General features: G+C 35.6%; 1 protein-coding gene across 2 annotated transcripts; it reads right to left on the bottom strand.

Moving 5' to 3' along the window:
* Positions 1-7,290: 7,290 nt before the first annotated feature.
* On the bottom strand, positions 7,291-19,364 carry YIPF5 (Yip1 domain family member 5). Of its 2 annotated transcripts, XM_077897693.1 has the most exons (6): positions 19,206-19,364; positions 18,538-18,657; positions 12,655-12,827; positions 11,729-11,874; positions 9,597-9,778; positions 7,291-8,263 (listed from the first exon to the last, which is right to left on the bottom strand). In XM_077897693.1, the coding sequence occupies exons 2-6, from the start codon at positions 18,645-18,647 to the stop codon at positions 8,101-8,103; spliced, it is 774 nt and encodes a 257-aa protein (XP_077753819.1). In that variant the 5' UTR covers positions 18,648-18,657; positions 19,206-19,364; the 3' UTR covers positions 7,291-8,100. The 2 variants fall into 2 exon arrangements, with proteins under 2 accessions (XP_077753819.1, XP_077753820.1); XM_077897694.1 differs by lacking the exons at positions 18,538-18,657; positions 19,206-19,364 and adding an exon at positions 18,712-18,728.
* Positions 19,365-19,378: the final 14 nt, after the last annotated feature.

A 19,378-nucleotide genomic window follows, 5' to 3' on the forward strand; every position in this document is an offset into this window, starting at 1 on the left:
GTTGTCACTAGGTGCATGAAACATGTAAGTCCTGAGCTGGGCTACACAATTAAAAAAACAAAGAATTTGGGAAGGATCCAGAGAAGAATCCAAGGGCAGTTAGAAAAAGAAAATAAGTTGTGAGTAAAAACATTTAAGCAGAGAATATTTAGCTTGTAAGGGAGAAACCAAAAGCGGGACTTTGTTCACAGTAGGAACTTAATAGTTTGGAGCCACATTCAATGGGACAAGCTCATTGAGCAAGGCAGGGAACCCTTTCCCCAGTCAGTGAACCAAGAAAACTTTAAGCAAGAGCCTTACTCCTCCTTGTATCACTCTCTAAAGGGTATCAAGCATATTTTCCCCATCACTTAAAGAGGCATTATTACTTTGTTAAAGAACTGAGAATAAGCAACATAAAGCTTTGATAGGTACAACAAATGCTACAAATACATCTAATTCTGTATCTGGGCCAATTAGAGTTGGAATAAACAGATACTACCAGGATAGAGAGGCAGGGACAAGAGGCATACCTGGGCAGTAGATACTTGTTTCTCTTTAAAAATGTTGACAAACTGCCTACTTTTTATAGCTCTTATTTCAATCCATCAGCTCAGCTCTGAATCAGAATTTTATAATTGCCAATGTGGAAAAAATTATGTTTGGAGCAGACCAAGCAGCCAGAGCACACTCAGCCTGGCAGAGGAAGGGGGCAGATGAAATGAAAATTAGGATGGTAGTGAATGGATAGTGTCTTCCAGATCTTGTCCAGGACCACAGGTTCCCTACCCATCTTAAAGAATGGTGACCTGATCCCCATCTCCAAAAAAGAAAGAGCAAGAAGACTGAAGCTGTAATTGCAGCATGAGTAATTTAAATTAGTGAGGAAGAGAAACTTCCCAATCCTGGGGCTGAAATGGATTTGCAAAAGGTTGTGCAAACATGATCAATCGGCAAGAACTGCCTTGTGTATTCTGGATGTTGAGAAACTGCTTTTCATTTGACCTCGGTAAAATAGATTTACAAAATTAACATACCTGTTGTTTGATTTCCTTTATTTTTAACACATATGGCTTTTACACCAATAATGTAAATAGGCTGTATTTTGATACACTAAAAAATTTTATGTTCATATAACAAAGTGTAAGTATGAAAACAAACTTCCTAATACAGATTAGCACAATCTCTCCAACTTTCTCCCTGCTGATTCTCTTACAGCCCCAGATCCCCTGCTATCACCTTCAACTCAGTCTTGACTTTCATGCTCTCCACTCAGCTCCTGTTCTACCTCTAGCGGGGTCCTGGTTAAGACAGAGGTTCCATGGTTTGTTCATAAATGATTCTTTCTTATTTTTGTGATATGAATGAAAACATAAAATCTGTATGACTCTTATGTCAAATATTAAATTCTAACTTGGGTTCAAAGTAGATGATCAAGGACAGCCATATTTAAATATTCCTCTCATAGTAGATGCAGTTTAATCTTTTATTAAACCATAGAAGTTATTCAATTTTTTATAGAAAAGGTCAAACCATGCTTCCCCCAGTCTTCCTGGAGGAAGACTGTGACCTAGACCAGTCAGAATAAAATATGGTCTGAAGGGTTGATAAAAACTGAGCCTGGTTTAAGCATGATCTTGTGGCAGACGTAGACCTGCAAGGAGTATCTGAAATGGCATTTAGGCTGGAAGATGCTGTTCCATAGGATTGCTCAGGCAGTGATGAAAATGTACCACATTTAAACAGTTCAGAAAGTGTTTTTTAAAAAGTGCATTAAAAAAGCCATAAAAGAGAAATACAACACCGAGGCAAACAAACATTCTCTAAAGAAAACCCCATGGAAACAAAAAACAAGCAAAAGGAAAGCATTTTAAATCATTTTATTAAGTAATTCAACTCTTAAAAGCTCAATACAAATTTATAACAAACTGATTTCTGCAGATGTCTGAAGTAGAGATGTTGGTTTTAGTCTCTGTAACTGCTATCATGATAAATTTAACTCTTGGGAATTAAAATAGGAACAAATTGGGTAACAAGACCTAGTTTGAGCACAGTCAACTATCAGATTATACCATGTATTTGATATTCTCTCTAAAGATGAGTACTGATACAACTAAAGCACAAATGAGTTAAATGGTAGGGATGTTCTGAAATAAGTAAATTAGATAAGTACAAAGAGCCACTGAAGGAGAAATTAAAAATGGGCACATTTCAGAACTTAAAAAAAAAAAAAAAGCTATGTAAAAACAGTGACCTTAAAACGACACTGTCAGACTGACTCTCCTAAATGGGGGAAAAAAAAAGGCAACTCACTTTGAATGAAGTCTTCCCTTCTAACGTAGGAATAATTTGAAGCATGGGTGTGACATGATACTTTTACCAGTATTCACCTGTCACTGCTTAAGAGTAGTATAAAAATACTGAAGTAACAGAGAACCACAGAGCAATGCCTATATGTGACTTGCATGCTTCAACAAACCAAAAACTAGACTCATACTAAACAGAACTATTAGGAAATAAAATTATTGAAATTTTCAGAATTTAAATTCTGCATTTAAGTTATTTACCGGAGTGGTATAAATGTGGCATTGAAATAATAAAAGATAACAGTACCAATGCACCACTATTTAGAATTTTTCAAAAAGGTACAAAGATCCCAACAGTCTGACGATGGGGCACTGCCAAAGTGAATTAAATTCTGGTCATTTAATAAAATGATATTCAGCTAGTAAAAAGAATGAAGAAAATTTCAAATCAATTTGAATAACAGATTGCTTAAAAAAAAAAAAAAAAAAAGACCTTGAAAACATTATACTAAGAAGCCAGAAACAAAAGCCCATCTTTTATGCTTCTATTCATATGAAATGTCCACAACAAGCAAATCGAGAGACAAAAAGAAAACTAGTGGTTGCCAGGGTATGGGAGCTGGGAAACTGAGAAGTATGAGGTTTCTTTATGAGGTGATGGAAATACTCTGAAATCATATAGTGATGATGTTTGCACATTGTGAATACAGTTAGGCCTCTAAATTAATAGGACTTTTAACAAACATTTCTAAAAAAGAGGAGTGTGTATGCATGTATTTGTGTGGATACAAGCCACTAGGGGAAGAAGACACCCATGTGTGTGATCTGATAAAACACAAACCAATCAATCTGAAGGGAGTTAGATGGAGAGTAAAATTTAGAGGGGGTGGCAATCTCACTTCCTTGGTATTACAATGTTTTTTCCCTCTGGTCAAAAGTACTCTATTGTTTTATCCTCTATTAATATCGATCTTAGGTTTCTCTTCTTTTCTCTTGAACTCTAAAAATACAGATGTTCTAGCAGTTTGTTCTACCTCTTACTCTCACTCTCCATACTATTAACCTATCATGAAATCTAACACATTCCAAGGGTACACTTTAATGATTTTAATAAACATACAGTTGTGCAACCACGATCACTCAAAAAAGCTCTCTCCTCCTTTAGAATCAATTCCCACTTTTATCCCCATGCAACTACTAATCTGTTGTCCCTACAGATTTCTTTCCTAGAAATTCATATAAATGTATATGTGGTCTTTCATATATGGCTTTTTTTTTCCCTTAGCATACTGTTTCTGAGGGTCATTCCTGTTAAAACATCTTATCAATAAACCACCCCTTTCTATTGCTGTATAGAGGTATTATTCTTTATCATAACAATGGCATGTAACAGGCAAAGGAAATAGAGACATTCCCACTTTGAAAAAAAACATATAACATTGTAGGACTTTTAGGACCTAAATGGCTGCCTAAAAAAAAAAAAAAAAAAAAAGACTATCAAGCCCCATAGCATTATCAAAGATCACAAAACTGAAAACTGTAAGCAAATTTTTCATAAAATTTTACCAGGACTTTTGTCTGAACTATATTTACCTGAAGGAAAAAATGAAATAACCATATTGCTTTCTCTAATTTTAAGATAATCAGAGTAAGCCAAGTCAGCATACAAATTTATAACTGTCTTAAATGTTTCTACTGAGCACTTCTCATTTTTAAAATTCTGTCTGTGCTGCTAGTGTTGAAAAGCTATTTTAAACACCTTAATGCATAATTAATCACCCCACATGCTATCAGATTTAGTGGTAGTTTCAGAAATAAACCAAATTTATATATGCAAGGTAAGCCTAATTAGTTAGGCTCACAAAAAATGTAATATCCAATTTTCAGAACCTAATGTGCTCAAGAAAGTATTTGTGCTTTTAAATTAGAAGAACAACTCTGTATTTAATTAGTCCTCATTTGAGTATGTAATCATTTTAATTTATTTGCACAAACACAGAACACTGTGCTCCATCAGCAGATAATGTTCTTCATTAACTAAAGTAGGAACTTTGTGCACAAGGGTAGAAGTATTCCTATCTTGATGCAAAAATCCTAACTGCACACTACTAGATTTCATTCTTCAGTTTTCATAGTCACCATTCTGAGATATACATTTGTTAATTTAAAACACTTTTAAACTACTCTGCCAATCCCTACAAATCAATAACTTAATATTTAATATTACCTACTGCCCAGTTATGGATACTTAATTATTAATGAACAAAGCAGCTTACTGAAATTCAAGTAATAGTTATATATTAAAATTCAAACTTCAATAATTTGGATGGTAGCCGAGTTAAAAATCAATTATTTCTTCACTGGTGCTATAAAATAATAATAGAGATTGTAGAGTGGTGAGGATAGGCTCTACTCAGGCTGTCTGAAAGTAAACTGTATTCTTGACAAGCTAATGATAGATCATTCTTATCTATTTATAAAAGATCCAATTTTTCCTTACGGAATTCACCATAATCCTTGATTATCTTATTATTGCCATTCCTTCCCTCAAATACTAAATACATCCTGGGGGGCGGGGGGGAAGAGTCTAAGAATATCCCATTAATTACTATAACTCTTTGAAAAAGTACTTGGCTTTTGGCTAATTCTAATGTTTCATTCTTAAAGTTTCTATTTTAAAACAAGTGTATCATTATAGGAAACTGCTTAAGAAATCATTTAAGCTTTCGTTTCCAAATAAATTGGAATTTGTAAAAATTGAGATCATTGGTAACCAGTAGTTGGAATTTGACAAGACATCACAAATGAAAAGGGGATAGTTTGTGAGGATAGATTTTACATGGAGCATTACTTGGGTAGAAGCTTGCTCTAGCTAGAGTTTTGAAAACCCAGGGCTATTCTTTGGTACTCTTCATGCTATGATTTGTACCATTCAATATTTCCTGGAAAGCTCTTGGAAATAGCTTATGAAAAGCTAAACATCTTGTCACATACATACATATACACACACATATACATACACACATAGATATATATATATATATATATATATACACACACACACACACATACATTTACACATACATATATATAAATAAGTTAATAAAACTTCTCCCACAGGGTAAGTTAAGCAAATTGTCTGCATCATTACATTAGCTCTGCTCTATATGACAACAGGCAGATCTCCAAATGTGGTCTTGACTTCCTACAATTCTAAACAACTAGGTCAGAGTACCCTTTAGGATAAGATTTCAACTTCTATAGTTCTCTTTTGCCCAAAGTTCTAAATTCTTCCATTTAGAAGGAAAAAGTATATAATTTCAGAAAGGAAAGGCTTTTTTGTAGGTAACAAATACTATAAAAATAACTGCATAACTTGAGCTTCAGAGATAATTGTCCTTACTTAGATCTGGAGTATATTTGAGTTGAGCAATACCCATTTAAGGTCACAAATTTGCAAAATGTCAAATACTTAAATTCTGCCCAAAATCATGTCATTACCTACATTTTTAAAAATTCTCTTTGATTGGATGCCTAGTATGTGACAGTACTTAGTATTTTAATACTTAACAGAAATTTGCACTACCTTTATAACTATATCTGGAGAAAGAATACCTATTCCTACAAGGTCTACTTATATAGCTCCTGAAAGCACCCGTTGGTAAACATGGTAATCTAACATGGTATTAAAATTCATAAAATATACATTTATACCATACATAAAAACAATTATCTGTCCTTGGCATACATACATGCATAAATAACACTAGCTTGAGTGACAGATCCTGAAATCCATTCACAGTGAGTTTGTTACTCAGGGATAATCACTAAGTGAATCTATAGCTATACAGAGTGTGTCTAGCATTTAATGGTACCTGTATGTTTTTGGTACAAAATGGGCCCTCAAATCAAGCTACCTGCTCTTCCTGAAACTTCAATGAGGGAACATAATCTACTACAATGTCAGAGAAAAAAGTCACCACATATAACTTTTTGAAATGGTTTTTCAGCTTTTAAAGTATGCATAAATATGGCTATATTTGTTGTATTTTAAAGAAAAATTTTAGAAGGGAAATTGGGGCTATACATGACTCTTCAGGTACCAAACTCTAAAACTAACCTCTTGCATTAAATGCAACTCCACTATATAACTATTTTGACAGAATAACTGTTATGTATGAGATGGTTTTGTATCTAATGACTTTGGAGTTAAATAAGACAAGTAACAATAAAAATCTCTCAACATTGATTTAAATTAATTTTTATGTTTGGAGTGGGAGAGACAAAAAATAAATATGGCTTAAGATTAATGGTCTAGGACTAAGTAACAGTGGGAAAATTTATTTAGCAAAGAATCATCTACCCTATTTGTTAGGAAAAACTGGGTATTAACAGAAGGCACTCATTACATCTGCCTTAACAGGGTTACTGTGTATTTACAAAATGAAATGAAAAAGGCAAAAAAGATACTATCCATAGATTACAATAAAAAATATTCTAAAACTCTTTGGTGAGGTTGAAAACCCAGCCAGAAATGAACTGCTAGTGAGAATATTCCTCCAGAAGATTAAGTATTAATGAAGAAAAGCAAATTTACATGATTCCAGAGATTAGAAATTATGATCTTATAAGAAATGTGTAAAGTCCCCTTTTCTAAAGAAGGCAACATTTTTCTCCTCCCAGGGCACCTTTCTCATAACTATAACTGGACTCATCCAAAATCAGAGTTGTTTTTTCAGAAAAACCCAATGATCAAAATACAAGATGCAGCATTTTCCTAGAGATTCTCTGGCAAGATAGCATGATATTAGCCAAATAAGTTTAATACAAGGAAATAATGTTGTAACTCAAAGTAAATTGCCTTCCACTTAAGACCTTTTTTCTGATTTCATACTAAATGATTTCTGTTCCTAAAGCTTAGGATAAATTAGGAATACAAGTTAAAACCAGAACCTTGTTAAAGAAAATGCAATACCGAAAACAGCAAAGTCAACTCAACAGCAGATAAAATCGGGAAAATTTTAATTACTAAGCATCAAATGCATTTTACATTGATAACTGCAGTACTGAATTGTGACATTTTAAATATTTTTCTCAAAAAAAGGTTAGTGATTTTCTTTTTCCTAGGAAATATGGAATCCCAACTATGAACATTAATGTGGCCAGTCTGGGTCACTATGGTTTAGTTAGTTAATGCTAATCTCAACAGGTGTGCACATTTCCTATCTACAATAAAGTAGACTATGGGCTTCTCTCATTGAATCTTAGGCAAAAACTCCCTAAGATAATTTAAAGGAATGTTAAATTTTTGAAGCGCAAACTCATAGAACTCTACTTTGGGATCACTTTTTTTGCTTCAAGTGCATCTAACTCAAGAATATAGGCAATTTTTCTCTCTTAATCCCTTGGAAAAATATTTCTGCAGTAAGTCTTGTGTCTTCTTAACTATGGGTTGTTTCTAAGAAAGAGTATTAGCTCTGTGGTTAGTTTCCCACAGTTGATAAAAATCTATTAAAAACATCTTAATATAATTTGCAAGGAAAAAAATTTGTTTTTTAAAGGCTGCAGGAACAGGAGAGAAATAGCACTTATTTGTATAAGCACAAACACTTAAAGCTAGTCATACTGCAGATAAATCCAACATAGTATTCAAAAGTTCTATAAAAATGAACAAAAGATACATGTTTACTTCCATTGCTCCAATAATCAAATATTAGGTCTGCATGAGAGTTGCACTGTAGCAGTTTGCTGGTCCAATTTAAGAGTTCAAAGTCCTTTTTGGCCCAATGATGTCCACATGCCAGATAAATTCAGTTCAAAAAACAGAAATTAGGGCAAAGACTCCATATAACAAAGCACAAGGATATGCTACTAGGAGTTGCTGTCCTTCCATGGCTAATGCAGAAATAAAAATTTTGGAAGCAGAAAAACTACACCATCCAATGATTCCAGCAGTGAGAATGATTCCTACCATTCCTCTGTAACCAACAAGGAAAAAGAGGGGGAAGGGGGGAAAGGCAGTAGATGAGATTAGTTATGTAAAAATACAACAATAACCAATTCTAAAGAAAAGCATTTTAAATCCACATTGTACACATCTATAGAAATGATCGATTTTTTCAAATGTTAAAATAACGTACCTCATAGTGAATTCAATGATGCTGAATAATTCACATCCACATTCAATGATGTGATAAAAAGCTCATTTATAATTACATTTTACTCCTGTTAGCATAGGAGCTAGGTTTCTCACTTTAACATTACTGATATCTGGGATGGATGCACTTTTGTTGTGAAGGACTGTTCTGTGCATTGCTAGGTTGTTCAGCAGAATCTCTGGCCTTTAGCCATAAGGTACCAGCAGCACATGTGCATGGCCCACAGATGTGACAATCAAAATGATCTCCAGACACTGCCTAATGTACCCTTAAGAGCAAAACTGCCCTGGTTAGAAAATACTGTTTTGGTAGAAAATGTCTTCTGTAAAATTCAAATATATATGTACCAATCTCAACAAATGAAAAGAATGAGTTTACACTGCAAATCTGAAGCATTTTTACGCAAAGCAGGAACATTGTGAAGCCATCAAAATCTCTACCATCGAATAGCTGATACATGCTCTTCCCCTAAACCTCTCTTTTAACTTTATCTAAGTGTAACAAAGGCCCATCATTGGTTGTGCCTGGCACTAGCCACAAGGAGGAGCCTAAACTGTTGAGAGGATCTGTATACCGGCCATGAGAAGAGAATTTATCAGCAGGAATTTATATCTTTCTTTTTAACTTTACCTAAAGTATTACTTAACAATTACACACTTAAAGCTGCTTACAAGTACATCTGAGAACATGTAACAGCCTCTTCCCATAACAAGAATGTTTTGTTTTCAGTTAATAAGCTGCCAAACAGACTGTGTTTATTACTTTCATTTAGCATATGCCTAACATCTTTAAGAAATCAGATACAGTGTAAAAAATATCAGAGTTGGTAAGAGTAATTTTAACAATTTGATCTTTTCACCCAATATTTTAGTTAACAATCACCACTGTTCTGTTTGTTTACTGACAATGGTAAGTAAACACAGAACTAGTGAAATTCTTTATCACAGATAAAAGCAGAGATGGTATAAAAAGTTTTCAAATTTATTCTCAGTTCCACTGTTCACCACTGAAAAGCATATAGTACAGTCCTTATTCATAACAGGCACTTTATCTCATGTTTGCTGAATCAGTGATTTATCTTAAACTGATGGTGAGATAAATCCTATTACAGAGAACTGGTCAATCAATCCCCAAAATAATGATCAGTACTTACTGCAAAGAAAATATCACTGCAAAGCTGGAAAGTAGGATCATGGGAAGAAGACAATATCCAAGGACACTTGCCACACACCCAAATGAAACACCTGTCATACTCATTAAATTTAGTAAACAAAACATTCCTAGACATCCAATTGCACTGATCCCATATACATAGCCAAACTGGATTTTGCCAGCCTATGGGTAAAGAAAAGATTACAGGTTAAAGGGAAAAAATTCTTTTTGGTCTTAGTTCACCTAAAATGGTACATGTAAGAAAATATCTAATTTGCAAACATCAAAATCTATAGAGGCATCTATTCTTTATGCAGAGTAGTAAAATACAGATTTACATCTTCCTCAAGATATCTAAAATATCCACTTTCCAATACACAGATACTTGGTTTTTTCATTTTCCAGTTAGTATTTGAGCAATTCAGCAAATAAAGATACAAAATCATGGTACAATTACCTTTAAGTAGTAGATTTCTAAAAAAAAAAAAAATCTAGCTGATATTAAGCAAATAAACTACAGAGACAAGATGGAAAACCCTGCAGAATGTTTGGACGATATCTAATATTACTTGAAAGCACCTAATACCACCAAAATTGCCCTGAAGCAATTTATTCTCATTGGCAGATGTAGTTGCAATCTTTGTAACAGTAGAAACAATTTTATCATTCACTTTATATTAAAGTTAAAGGAGCTAACAGAAAGGAAGCCAGGATAAGCAGGACACCATGGTTCTATGGGGAGGGGAGAAGAAAAGAAAACTGACTACTAACAAGTAAGAGAAATATAATGGAAGATGTATTTTCTTTCATTATTTTTCCAAATTGTTGGTGGATTTATAGTCTTTTGACAAACAAAAAGAATTATGTTCTTTACCAAACAGAACTAAGACAGTATAAATTAGTTACACTGCTCTAAGAGTACTCTTTTTTTTTTAAATTTTATTTATTCATCAGAGACACACAGAGAGAGGCAGAGACATAAGGCGAGGGAGAAGCAGACTCCCTCCAATGCGGGACTCAATCCCAGGACGCCAGGACCACGACCTGAGCCAAAGGCAGATACTCAACCACTGAGCCACCCAGGTGCCCCTGTAAGAGTACTCTTAAAATCAAGATATATGAGCAAACAATGTATTCAGGTCAGACTATGATGAAAATCAGTCCACAGAGAAGATTTCAAAAATGTCCTTGTTTATCAGATTTTGGACATATAAAACTCAATCATGAGAATGTCTTCAAAGATTATGTTACATGGAAAAATTCTTCTCATTTTTGTTAGACTCAGTATTTATTTGCAAATATGTGAGAATGTAGAAGATTTAAAAGGTTCAGCTGAGTTTAATGAATTCATTAATGTAGTAATAACAAAACCTCATATATGTACAGCACTTTAAAATTTTTCTGGGTTCTCATATAACCTCTTGGTTAATCTGTAAACAATCTTGTGAGGTGGGAAACATAGGATTATCAGAGGGAGCTGAAGGATGAAACATTTTACTCCAGAACAGAGCAGGAGCACTGAACTGATGCCCAGCTTTTCTGACTAAAAATCCCATCTTCTATCCATTACATCATTTATCTCTCTTAATTCAGAGACATAAGATAAAATACAACAAATATTAACAAATTATCTTTACAACTATTCATTTTCAATATACTTTAACATTTGCAGGGAAACTTGTCTTTTAACACTCCAATTCATTAAAAGTTAAAATAATATATACGAAACTAACAACAAGCACCACCATAACAAAACATCATCCAAGGTCTACAGATTAAAAAATAAGAAAAAGCTATTATTAATATACATAAATAAATAAAAGAGCAATAGGCTAAAGAATGTTGTCAATTTCTAAAAAGTAAGACGGAATTTTGATGAGGGACTGAAGCCACACATTATTTGTGTTTTTTTTCCCCTAATAATTGAAACTTTTCTCGGAACAAAAAAATTATTTCTAAATATATGACATTTGTTGTCAATGGAGAAGTGATGAATGGGTATATATTCCAGCAACTCAATACCATTCAAAACACATGAAAGATTTGATATATCAACAGTCTCAAAAATGGCTCCTGATGGAACAATGAAAGATTTTCTTTAATCCACACTGAGAGCTCAAACTAAAATCTTACCAGTAACAACGTGGCTCCAAAGGCAAGGCAAAAAACCATTGGTCCTGCCAAATCAGTCTCATTCATGATGCTGCCATCTGCTACTTTTAACGGATGTAACACTGTTAGTGTTTTTTGCCAGATGTGGTCAAAATTGATACCTAATTCTAAAGGAAAAGAAAGTAAGACAGTCAATTAGGATTTGTGACACACCTTGAGTTTACCAGAATCTATGCTACAACAGGAGACAAAATGAAACATTCAGCATCAAAAGAGAATCTAGCAATATCAGGCATTTTGGTGATTACTCAATACCAGTTTTCATCGATTGCAAATATCCTATTTTTGGTTTGATGCTGCAAAAGTGTGTGGATATGACAAAACAAGACATTCGCAGCTATGCGTGCATAACAAAGAATATATGGACAATGTTATCAGTTAGGGGTTCTTTACTTGGAACTTCAGAAATACTTGGAGATGCTATGAAATTGTATACGAAACTATGTTTCTATGCACAGGTGTACATTTTTCTAAGAAGGGTATTCATAGCTCTCATTAGACTTTCATAAGGTATCCAACCTCGACCTAAAATGTATGGAACTACTGCTTTATGGGTTTTAGAATACAATTTGAAAATCACCATACTTTTCAGTGATGTTACTAGTTTTGCCAGTTTCTCCCATGTAAAACAATCACTACTACGGTATTTCCTTTTATTTCTTCTACTGACAGAATTTAATCAGTAATGGGAAATAAGTCAATGCTCACATAATTGTCACTTTAATTAAAAATCTGGTCCCCTATAGCTCAATGTGGTTTCATATGTGGCTTTTTTTTTCTATAAAATTATTCTTTTAAAGGAAGGGACAACTTCTCCAAACTGAGATATGTTTTCACTGACTAGCTAGACATCACAGAATACTACGAACTACTGCAACCAATCCTACCTTCTAATAAGGGTGGCTCATCTTCAAAATTGTTTCCATAGAATGGCTGAGGTGTTGTTGGAGTGTATGCCTGAGTTGGCTGAAAAATCTGCCCGGTGTATGGCTGTTGTGGCTGCATCATCTCTGGAGGGACAAATCGGCCTTGCTGCGAGTAGTCATAGCCAGCATACTGTCTATAAACCAAAGTTACATTTCTCAGAATTACGTCAACAGTGGCAATCTCTGAGAGCTAGAGAATCAAAGTCCTGCAATTCCTAGAATAGCTACTTTACTAGTTTTCATAAATAGTGTTGAAATAAAATCTAATAACTAAGATCAATTTGATTATCTAATGGTAAGTTGTATTTTTTAGAGAATCTTGCTAATGATGCCAACACTCACATGGAGCTTAAGCATTTTACCAACTATGAAACTTTTAAACATTAGGCGGTCAACAAATGAAAACTAAAGAATCTGATCTATTCTTCCCCTTCAATAAGTATATGTAATATGAAGACAGCTGTGAAATACAACTGATGCCTAAAACTATGAATGAAAATGTAACATGACAGACTTTGTCCTACATGCTAAGTAATTTTCCATTGTGGTTTGGATCTCCATTGAATGTAATCATTCTTCTTTACTTTCTGTACTATGTTATATTTTGCAAGTGGATAAATCTCTTTAAAAATAACCACCAACTTCAAATACAGAGTAGAAAAATTCAAGCCTCTTCCTGTGAAAGCTTTCTGAATACAACAAAACATTATTAGTACATCTTGCATTTGAATAGCACTGTTAAGTTTTCAAAGCAGATGTACATCTACTGTCTCATTTGATATGTGCTATAGTAAATCCTGCACTGTAGAAAAGAGACTTTACCAAGGCTATTTTAATGATGAAAACAACAGGGACCTGAAGGTTACTGAAGTAGTGTCTTTAAAAACCTGTTTTACCATGTTCTAGGAAAAAAAAATATGGCTTATCAACGGAACTAATCTCATTACATAGAAAGAAATAAAGAATAAAATAATTATTTTGAAAAGAAATTTTTTAAAGCCTTAAAGATCCTTTAGTTTAATTACCCTTAAAACTTTTATAGTTCCTTTTGACAAGTATAAAATCTAATGACTGCCATGAATATTATTTGGAGATCTTAAATCTAATTTTTAAAATAACTGATACCTTGATTAAAAGCAAATCCAAGTAATGGCAAAAGTTCAACTACACACAGCCCTCTGGAGAACCCAATGAGATTCTCAAGACTTAGTTATCACTCTATTTCAATCCAAGCTGTAAAAAATGCTATTTATTTTTCTGGCTATACAGTAATACAGAATTCGATGAAACACTATTTAATAGCAAAACACGAAAAACAACACAAACAGTTACCAGTAAATATATTGTAATGGGGGGGCAAAGGTTACTAAGCAACTGTTAAAAGGAATGAGGTACTTTTATGTGTAATAAAGAATGAAAATAAAAAAAAATACTTAATGGGCAGAAACGAAAAAACACCCAATGTTCAGAATAGTATATACCATATGTACCCACTGTGATTGTACTTTTTGGAATATATCTGTATGTATATATTTGCATATGTGTATTTTATTTACAGGTACATATATTACATATAATATGCACGATTACACAAGTTTAGATATAATGTAACATAGTTAATATAATATAATCATATAAGTAAAAGAACCTGAAAGTAGGGGTAAGTAGAAGACTTAATTTTCATATTAAAAACTTCAATATTAAAAACTTCTGCACCTTTAAAAGGGTTGTACATTTACTATTTATTATAATTCATTCTAAAGTGTTATATATGGGGATCCCTGGGTGGCTCAGCGGTTTAGCGCCTGCCTTCAGCCCTGGACGTTATCCTGGGGTCCTGGGATCGAGTCCCCTATCAGGCTCCCTGCATGGAGCCTACTTCTCCCTCTGCCTGTGTCTCTGCCTCTCTTTCTCTCTGTATGGGTCTCTCATGAATAAATAAATAAAATCTTAAAAAATAAAATAAAATAAAGTGTTATCTAGAACACGTAGGTATATATTGGGATCCCTGGCTGGCTCAGTGGTTTAGCACCTGCCTTCAGCCCAGGGCGTGATCCTGGTGTCCCAGGATCGAGTCCCACATTGGACTCCATGCATGGAGCCTGCTTCTCCCTCTGCCTGTGTCTCTGCTTCTCTCTCTGTGTGTGTATCTCATGGATAAGTAAATAAAATCTTAAAAAAAAAAAAACCCAACAACGTAGAAAATTGTTAACAGGGCAGCCCGGGTGGCTCAGCGGTTTAGTGCTGCCTTCAGCCCAGGGAATGATCCTGGAGACCCGGGATCGAGTCCCACATTGGGCTCCCTTTATGGAGCCTCCTTCTCTCTCTGCCTATGTCTCTGCCTCTCTCTCTCTGTGTCTCTCATGAATGAATGAATGAATGAATGAATAAATAAAATTGTTAACACTAATAAACTTTTTATACTGTTATATTAAAATACACTGATGTGTCTTGCACTTTGAATGGATTCTTCCCTTACTCATGTATGATTTTGTAACATTCACTGCTAATTTAGAAAATATTAGTGATATAGCTCTCCCAAATATTGACATACTTAATATAAAAACATATATATGAAGTATAAATAGAGGAAAATCACATTTGTTAATATCTATCAATGATTTCATCAGAAAAATGGTTAATTACTAGAAAGCTGACAAGTTCACAGTAATGGATAGTTTTCCCAAATCCTCATTTTTACCTGAAAACTTTAACCATTAATTACACATACTGTCAGTTTTCTTTCTTGAAGTTAAGCATTATTCAATTATTATCTCTATTATTTCATCTTTGAGAAAATATCTGCCCAGTTATCAAATCTACATAACCACAGTTTGCTGGGATGTTATTTCCAATAAAAAAAGCAGTTGATACAACCTGCAACTGAAATTGCACAGCGGCTTTTCCTCAAGATAACTGTGCTTCAGTATGAACTGGAGGTGCTTTATGACTGTTTCCCATTTTGTCACACAGAATATTTTTAATACATGTGTACTGAAGGGTCAGGATTTAATAACATCATGATTTTTACTGCTTCATCAAGGGCAGCCTTAAATGAAACTGGTTCCCTCCACACCCCAGCAAGTGTGTGGTGATGAAGAATACAATGATTACTAAAACACTCTGATGCCCTTGTCATCACATTCAGGTACTAGCGGTTTTACCAATCATTGTTTTTACAGTATCAGTAAAAATGTTAACACACCTAAAAAGGTAAATAGTGTTTTAGTATTGTTATTATTAGTTTTAACCTTAAAAGGCTCTCTGAAAAGGATCTCAAGGATCCTCTGGGGTCTGTGGTCCATACTTTAAAACTGCTAATAGAGACTCATATATTTCATGTAAGGAAGAGAATTACTACAAGCAAATGACAGCTTCAAAAGTGGTACCATCATTCCTTCTTTAAGATCCAAGGTGAGAAAGACTACACCGTGGAATTTTACTATTTTCCTTTTCCAGAAGGACCTGGTCAGGAAAATTCCTGGCTTGCCTGCTGGTTTTAAACTAGAACACAACATGGTAGACATGATCTTTAGAGAGTAAATCAACATTGTACTCCATATAGATACTTATCAGTTAAGTCAAAGAAGAAAAAATACTAGCTTTAAAACCTTTAAAAATAGTAGTTGGTATTTTATATCTAGCATACAATGTGGGACCCAACCAATGTGGCAATCATAAAACTCAACAGATTAAGGTGAAAGGGCCTTTTACTTTTTGTTGTTGTTATTACATGAATATGAAAATGACACTTATAAATGAAACCCAGTGAGAGACTCCTAACTCTGGGAAACGAACTAGGGTGGTGGAAGGGGAGGTGGGCGGGGGATGGGGGTGACTGGGTGATGGGCACTGAGGGGGGCACTTGATGGGATGAGCACTGGGTGTTATTCTATATGTTGGCAAATTGAACACCAATAAAAAATAAATTTATCAAAATAAAAAACAATATAAATAAATAAATAAATAAAACCCAGTTATTACTGCTAATACATTAGGCTTCCTACATTCCTACACTAGGCTTCACCTATAAACTCATATTTGTTAATTGGCAATAATGGGTATAAAAGCACCTGGGATAAAAAATTCATTATACTGAAGCAATGGTTACTGGCACATGATCTGGTTGCAATGGAAATGTGAGAATAGTTAGCAAAAGAATATCTAAACAACCTCCCTCTGGAGAATTGAAATGAGATGATGATACCTGAGATGAAAAGACAAGTCACAGTTTAAGTGATGCCCACATGATGCACACATGAACAGGACAGGAAAGAAAGGCAGAGATCAATAAACCTAGGAGGTTGTGATCTATATGTCATAGTTTTGCAGAATCCAAACATCATTTAGTATAAACAGGCCTACATACAGAGCCAGGTTTTCCAAAGCGCTTTGGCTGCACTCAAGCCAATCTTTCATGTTCCTCTCATACAAAGATTCAAACAAACAAACAAAAACAAAAACATTTTTAAGTAAATGGAAATTTCTCAACACGATTTTTCCAATCCTGCCCAATTAATTGATCAAAAAAGATAAATCCCCAATGGCATATAACAGAATTTAGCAGAAGGAAAAAAAACTCATTCACAGTATTTCTCACATGCTCACTCCCACCGTTCAAGGTGTTAGACTTTTAGGGGGGAAAAGCCTTACAATATATCAAATTTAGCAGATTCAAGAGGTCAACAGGTGACAGCTTATCTAAGACAGGCCATACTGAGTGAGGGCTGAATTTGATTTTTGCTTTGTTTTTTAAATCTCTTGGCACTGTCATTCAGATTTATTAAATCAAACATGTTCTACTACTACACGTTTCTCTCAGATTGATTCAATACACAACCTTCCCTTGTCTTCATCCTGGGATACCCTTCAGGAGGTTTTTAATTCATGGTTCATAAACGAATATCATATGACACCAACTGTGTGCAGTAACATGCATATTTATGTGGGCATCTGAGTGTGTGGAGTTACATCTCAGAAACAGGTCCACCTTTTCTGTAAGATTCTTGAAGGGATTCTGGACCACCTAAGAAAGGTTAAGCCACCCTGCTGTAGGAAATGACTGATGAGGTTATCTTTAAGATCCTAAGAAACTAAGAATACAACATTCTAGAGGAAATCGGTGGAAAAGCTCCGCTAATGTATTTCTGCCACTAACACCAGGGACCATTAAAAAAAAAAAAAAAAAAAAAAAAGGTAGGTTTTTTTCTTGTTGTTTAATTTTGTTCTTTAACAGTCCAGGGCTGAAAGGTTTCGAGGCCCCCTCTTCAACCTGCAACTGGTGACTCGTGTGTACTGACCATAGGTTTTGCTACGAGCAGTAATAAAGATGACTATCACTATCACCTGTTATATATATATAAAAAAAAATCACCTGATGATTCATAAGAGAGCTTACACTGCTAAATAGTGTCATTAAGCCCTCTGAATTAACACTGATAAGGTCTGAAATTTGGACTGATTTAACTTCTTGAGCTAACTGTTGCAAGATTTTAAATTTTTAACTGGCTCTGTGGACTAAACAGCCTATGTATCTCCTAGGTCCTCGAAGCCCTTATCTGTATCTTAAATGATGTAGAAATACTATCACTAGGAAACAGTTCTTTAACAATCCACTTTCACGGTCACAGCACGCTGGAAGGTTTTGCAGAAGACACCAAATTAAACAGGGCAATCCTTTCAAACCCAAACCGGTGTCACAGATCTTTCCAGAGGAAGGAAAATTATGAAAAATCACATTCCTGACAAGGGACACGGTGACACGCTCGGTTTTAGGAAGAACCAAACACTGAGGATACAGGCATTCGCTTCAGCCGGGGACTACGGTCAAAGCTGACAAGTTACTTGCTATAGGGTCCTCCACTTCCTCCGTAATCATAGGACTGTTGTGACTGGTCATCGATGCTGTAACTGGTCTGGTAGAAATCCGTGTTTAAGTTCTCAAAGCCTGCCATCGCAAAGGATCTGAAAGAGAGAAGAAAAATGGCAAATACTCTTCAAACCCAAGGAAGGTCCTACCGAATTCGTCTCGACACGAACGAAGGAAGCAAAAAGCCTCAGAAGGCAGTAAATGATCTCTTCTGGAGTTTGGGGGAAGAGCATTTGGAGGACGGGTCCGGGTGGGCAGCTGCACAGGAAACGTCTAAACTCAGGCCCGGGAAGCCCCGCCCACCTGACGGCGCTGCTGTGCCCCGGGTTAGGGGAAGGGGCGTGGGGGCCCCGGTTCCGCGGAGATCTCGAATACCAACCACACAGACGACTCCTCAGCTCAGGGCAGGCTCTGCCGCCGACAGGGCGGCTGTCTCCCTGCAGGCTAAGGCCTGGGCCTGCCGGGAAGGGGCCGACCCCTGGAAGGCCGAGCCCGAGATCCAGGGGCCACTTCAAAGCAAGGGCCTGAAAGGGAGCGAGGGTCTGGGCGAGAGGATCGGAACGCGGCGCCGCAGGGCCGCAACAAGCCGCGCCGCAGGACTGAAGAGAACCCGAACAGCGGGCCACAAGCCCGGCACACTCACCAAACGCGGCAGCGGCGGCAGCAGCTCCTGCGACCCCCCGAAACCCCCCAACACCAGTTCAGACTCTGAATTGACTCCGTTGCTACGTGTCACAGGGCCAAAGAACTGCTTCCGGGGCACGCCGCTCGCGCAGGCGCGTTGGCAGATTTGCGCCCCTTCTGGGTTGGACCCGG

The sequence above is a fragment of the Canis aureus genome, chromosome 5 (assembly GCF_053574225.1).
Source record: "Canis aureus isolate CA01 chromosome 5, VMU_Caureus_v.1.0, whole genome shotgun sequence".
NCBI classification, from domain to species: Eukaryota; Metazoa; Chordata; class Mammalia; order Carnivora; family Canidae; genus Canis; species Canis aureus.

What these genes read in the sequence shown, in the direction of transcription:
- YIPF5 (XM_077897693.1), bottom strand. Translation starts at nt 18,647, where the DNA reads ATGGCAGGCTTTGAGAACTTAAACACGGATTTCTACCAGACCAGTTAC. An exon ending in AGTGGAGGACCCTATAGCAA is followed by an intron (nt 12,828 to 18,537) that starts GTAACTTGTCAG and finishes TTTGGTTTATAG; the next exon opens with ACAGTATGCTGGCTATGACT. An exon ending in TGAGCCACCCTTATTAGAAG is followed by an intron (nt 11,875 to 12,654) that starts GTAGGATTGGTT and finishes CTTTTCCTTTAG; the next exon opens with AATTAGGTATCAATTTTGAC.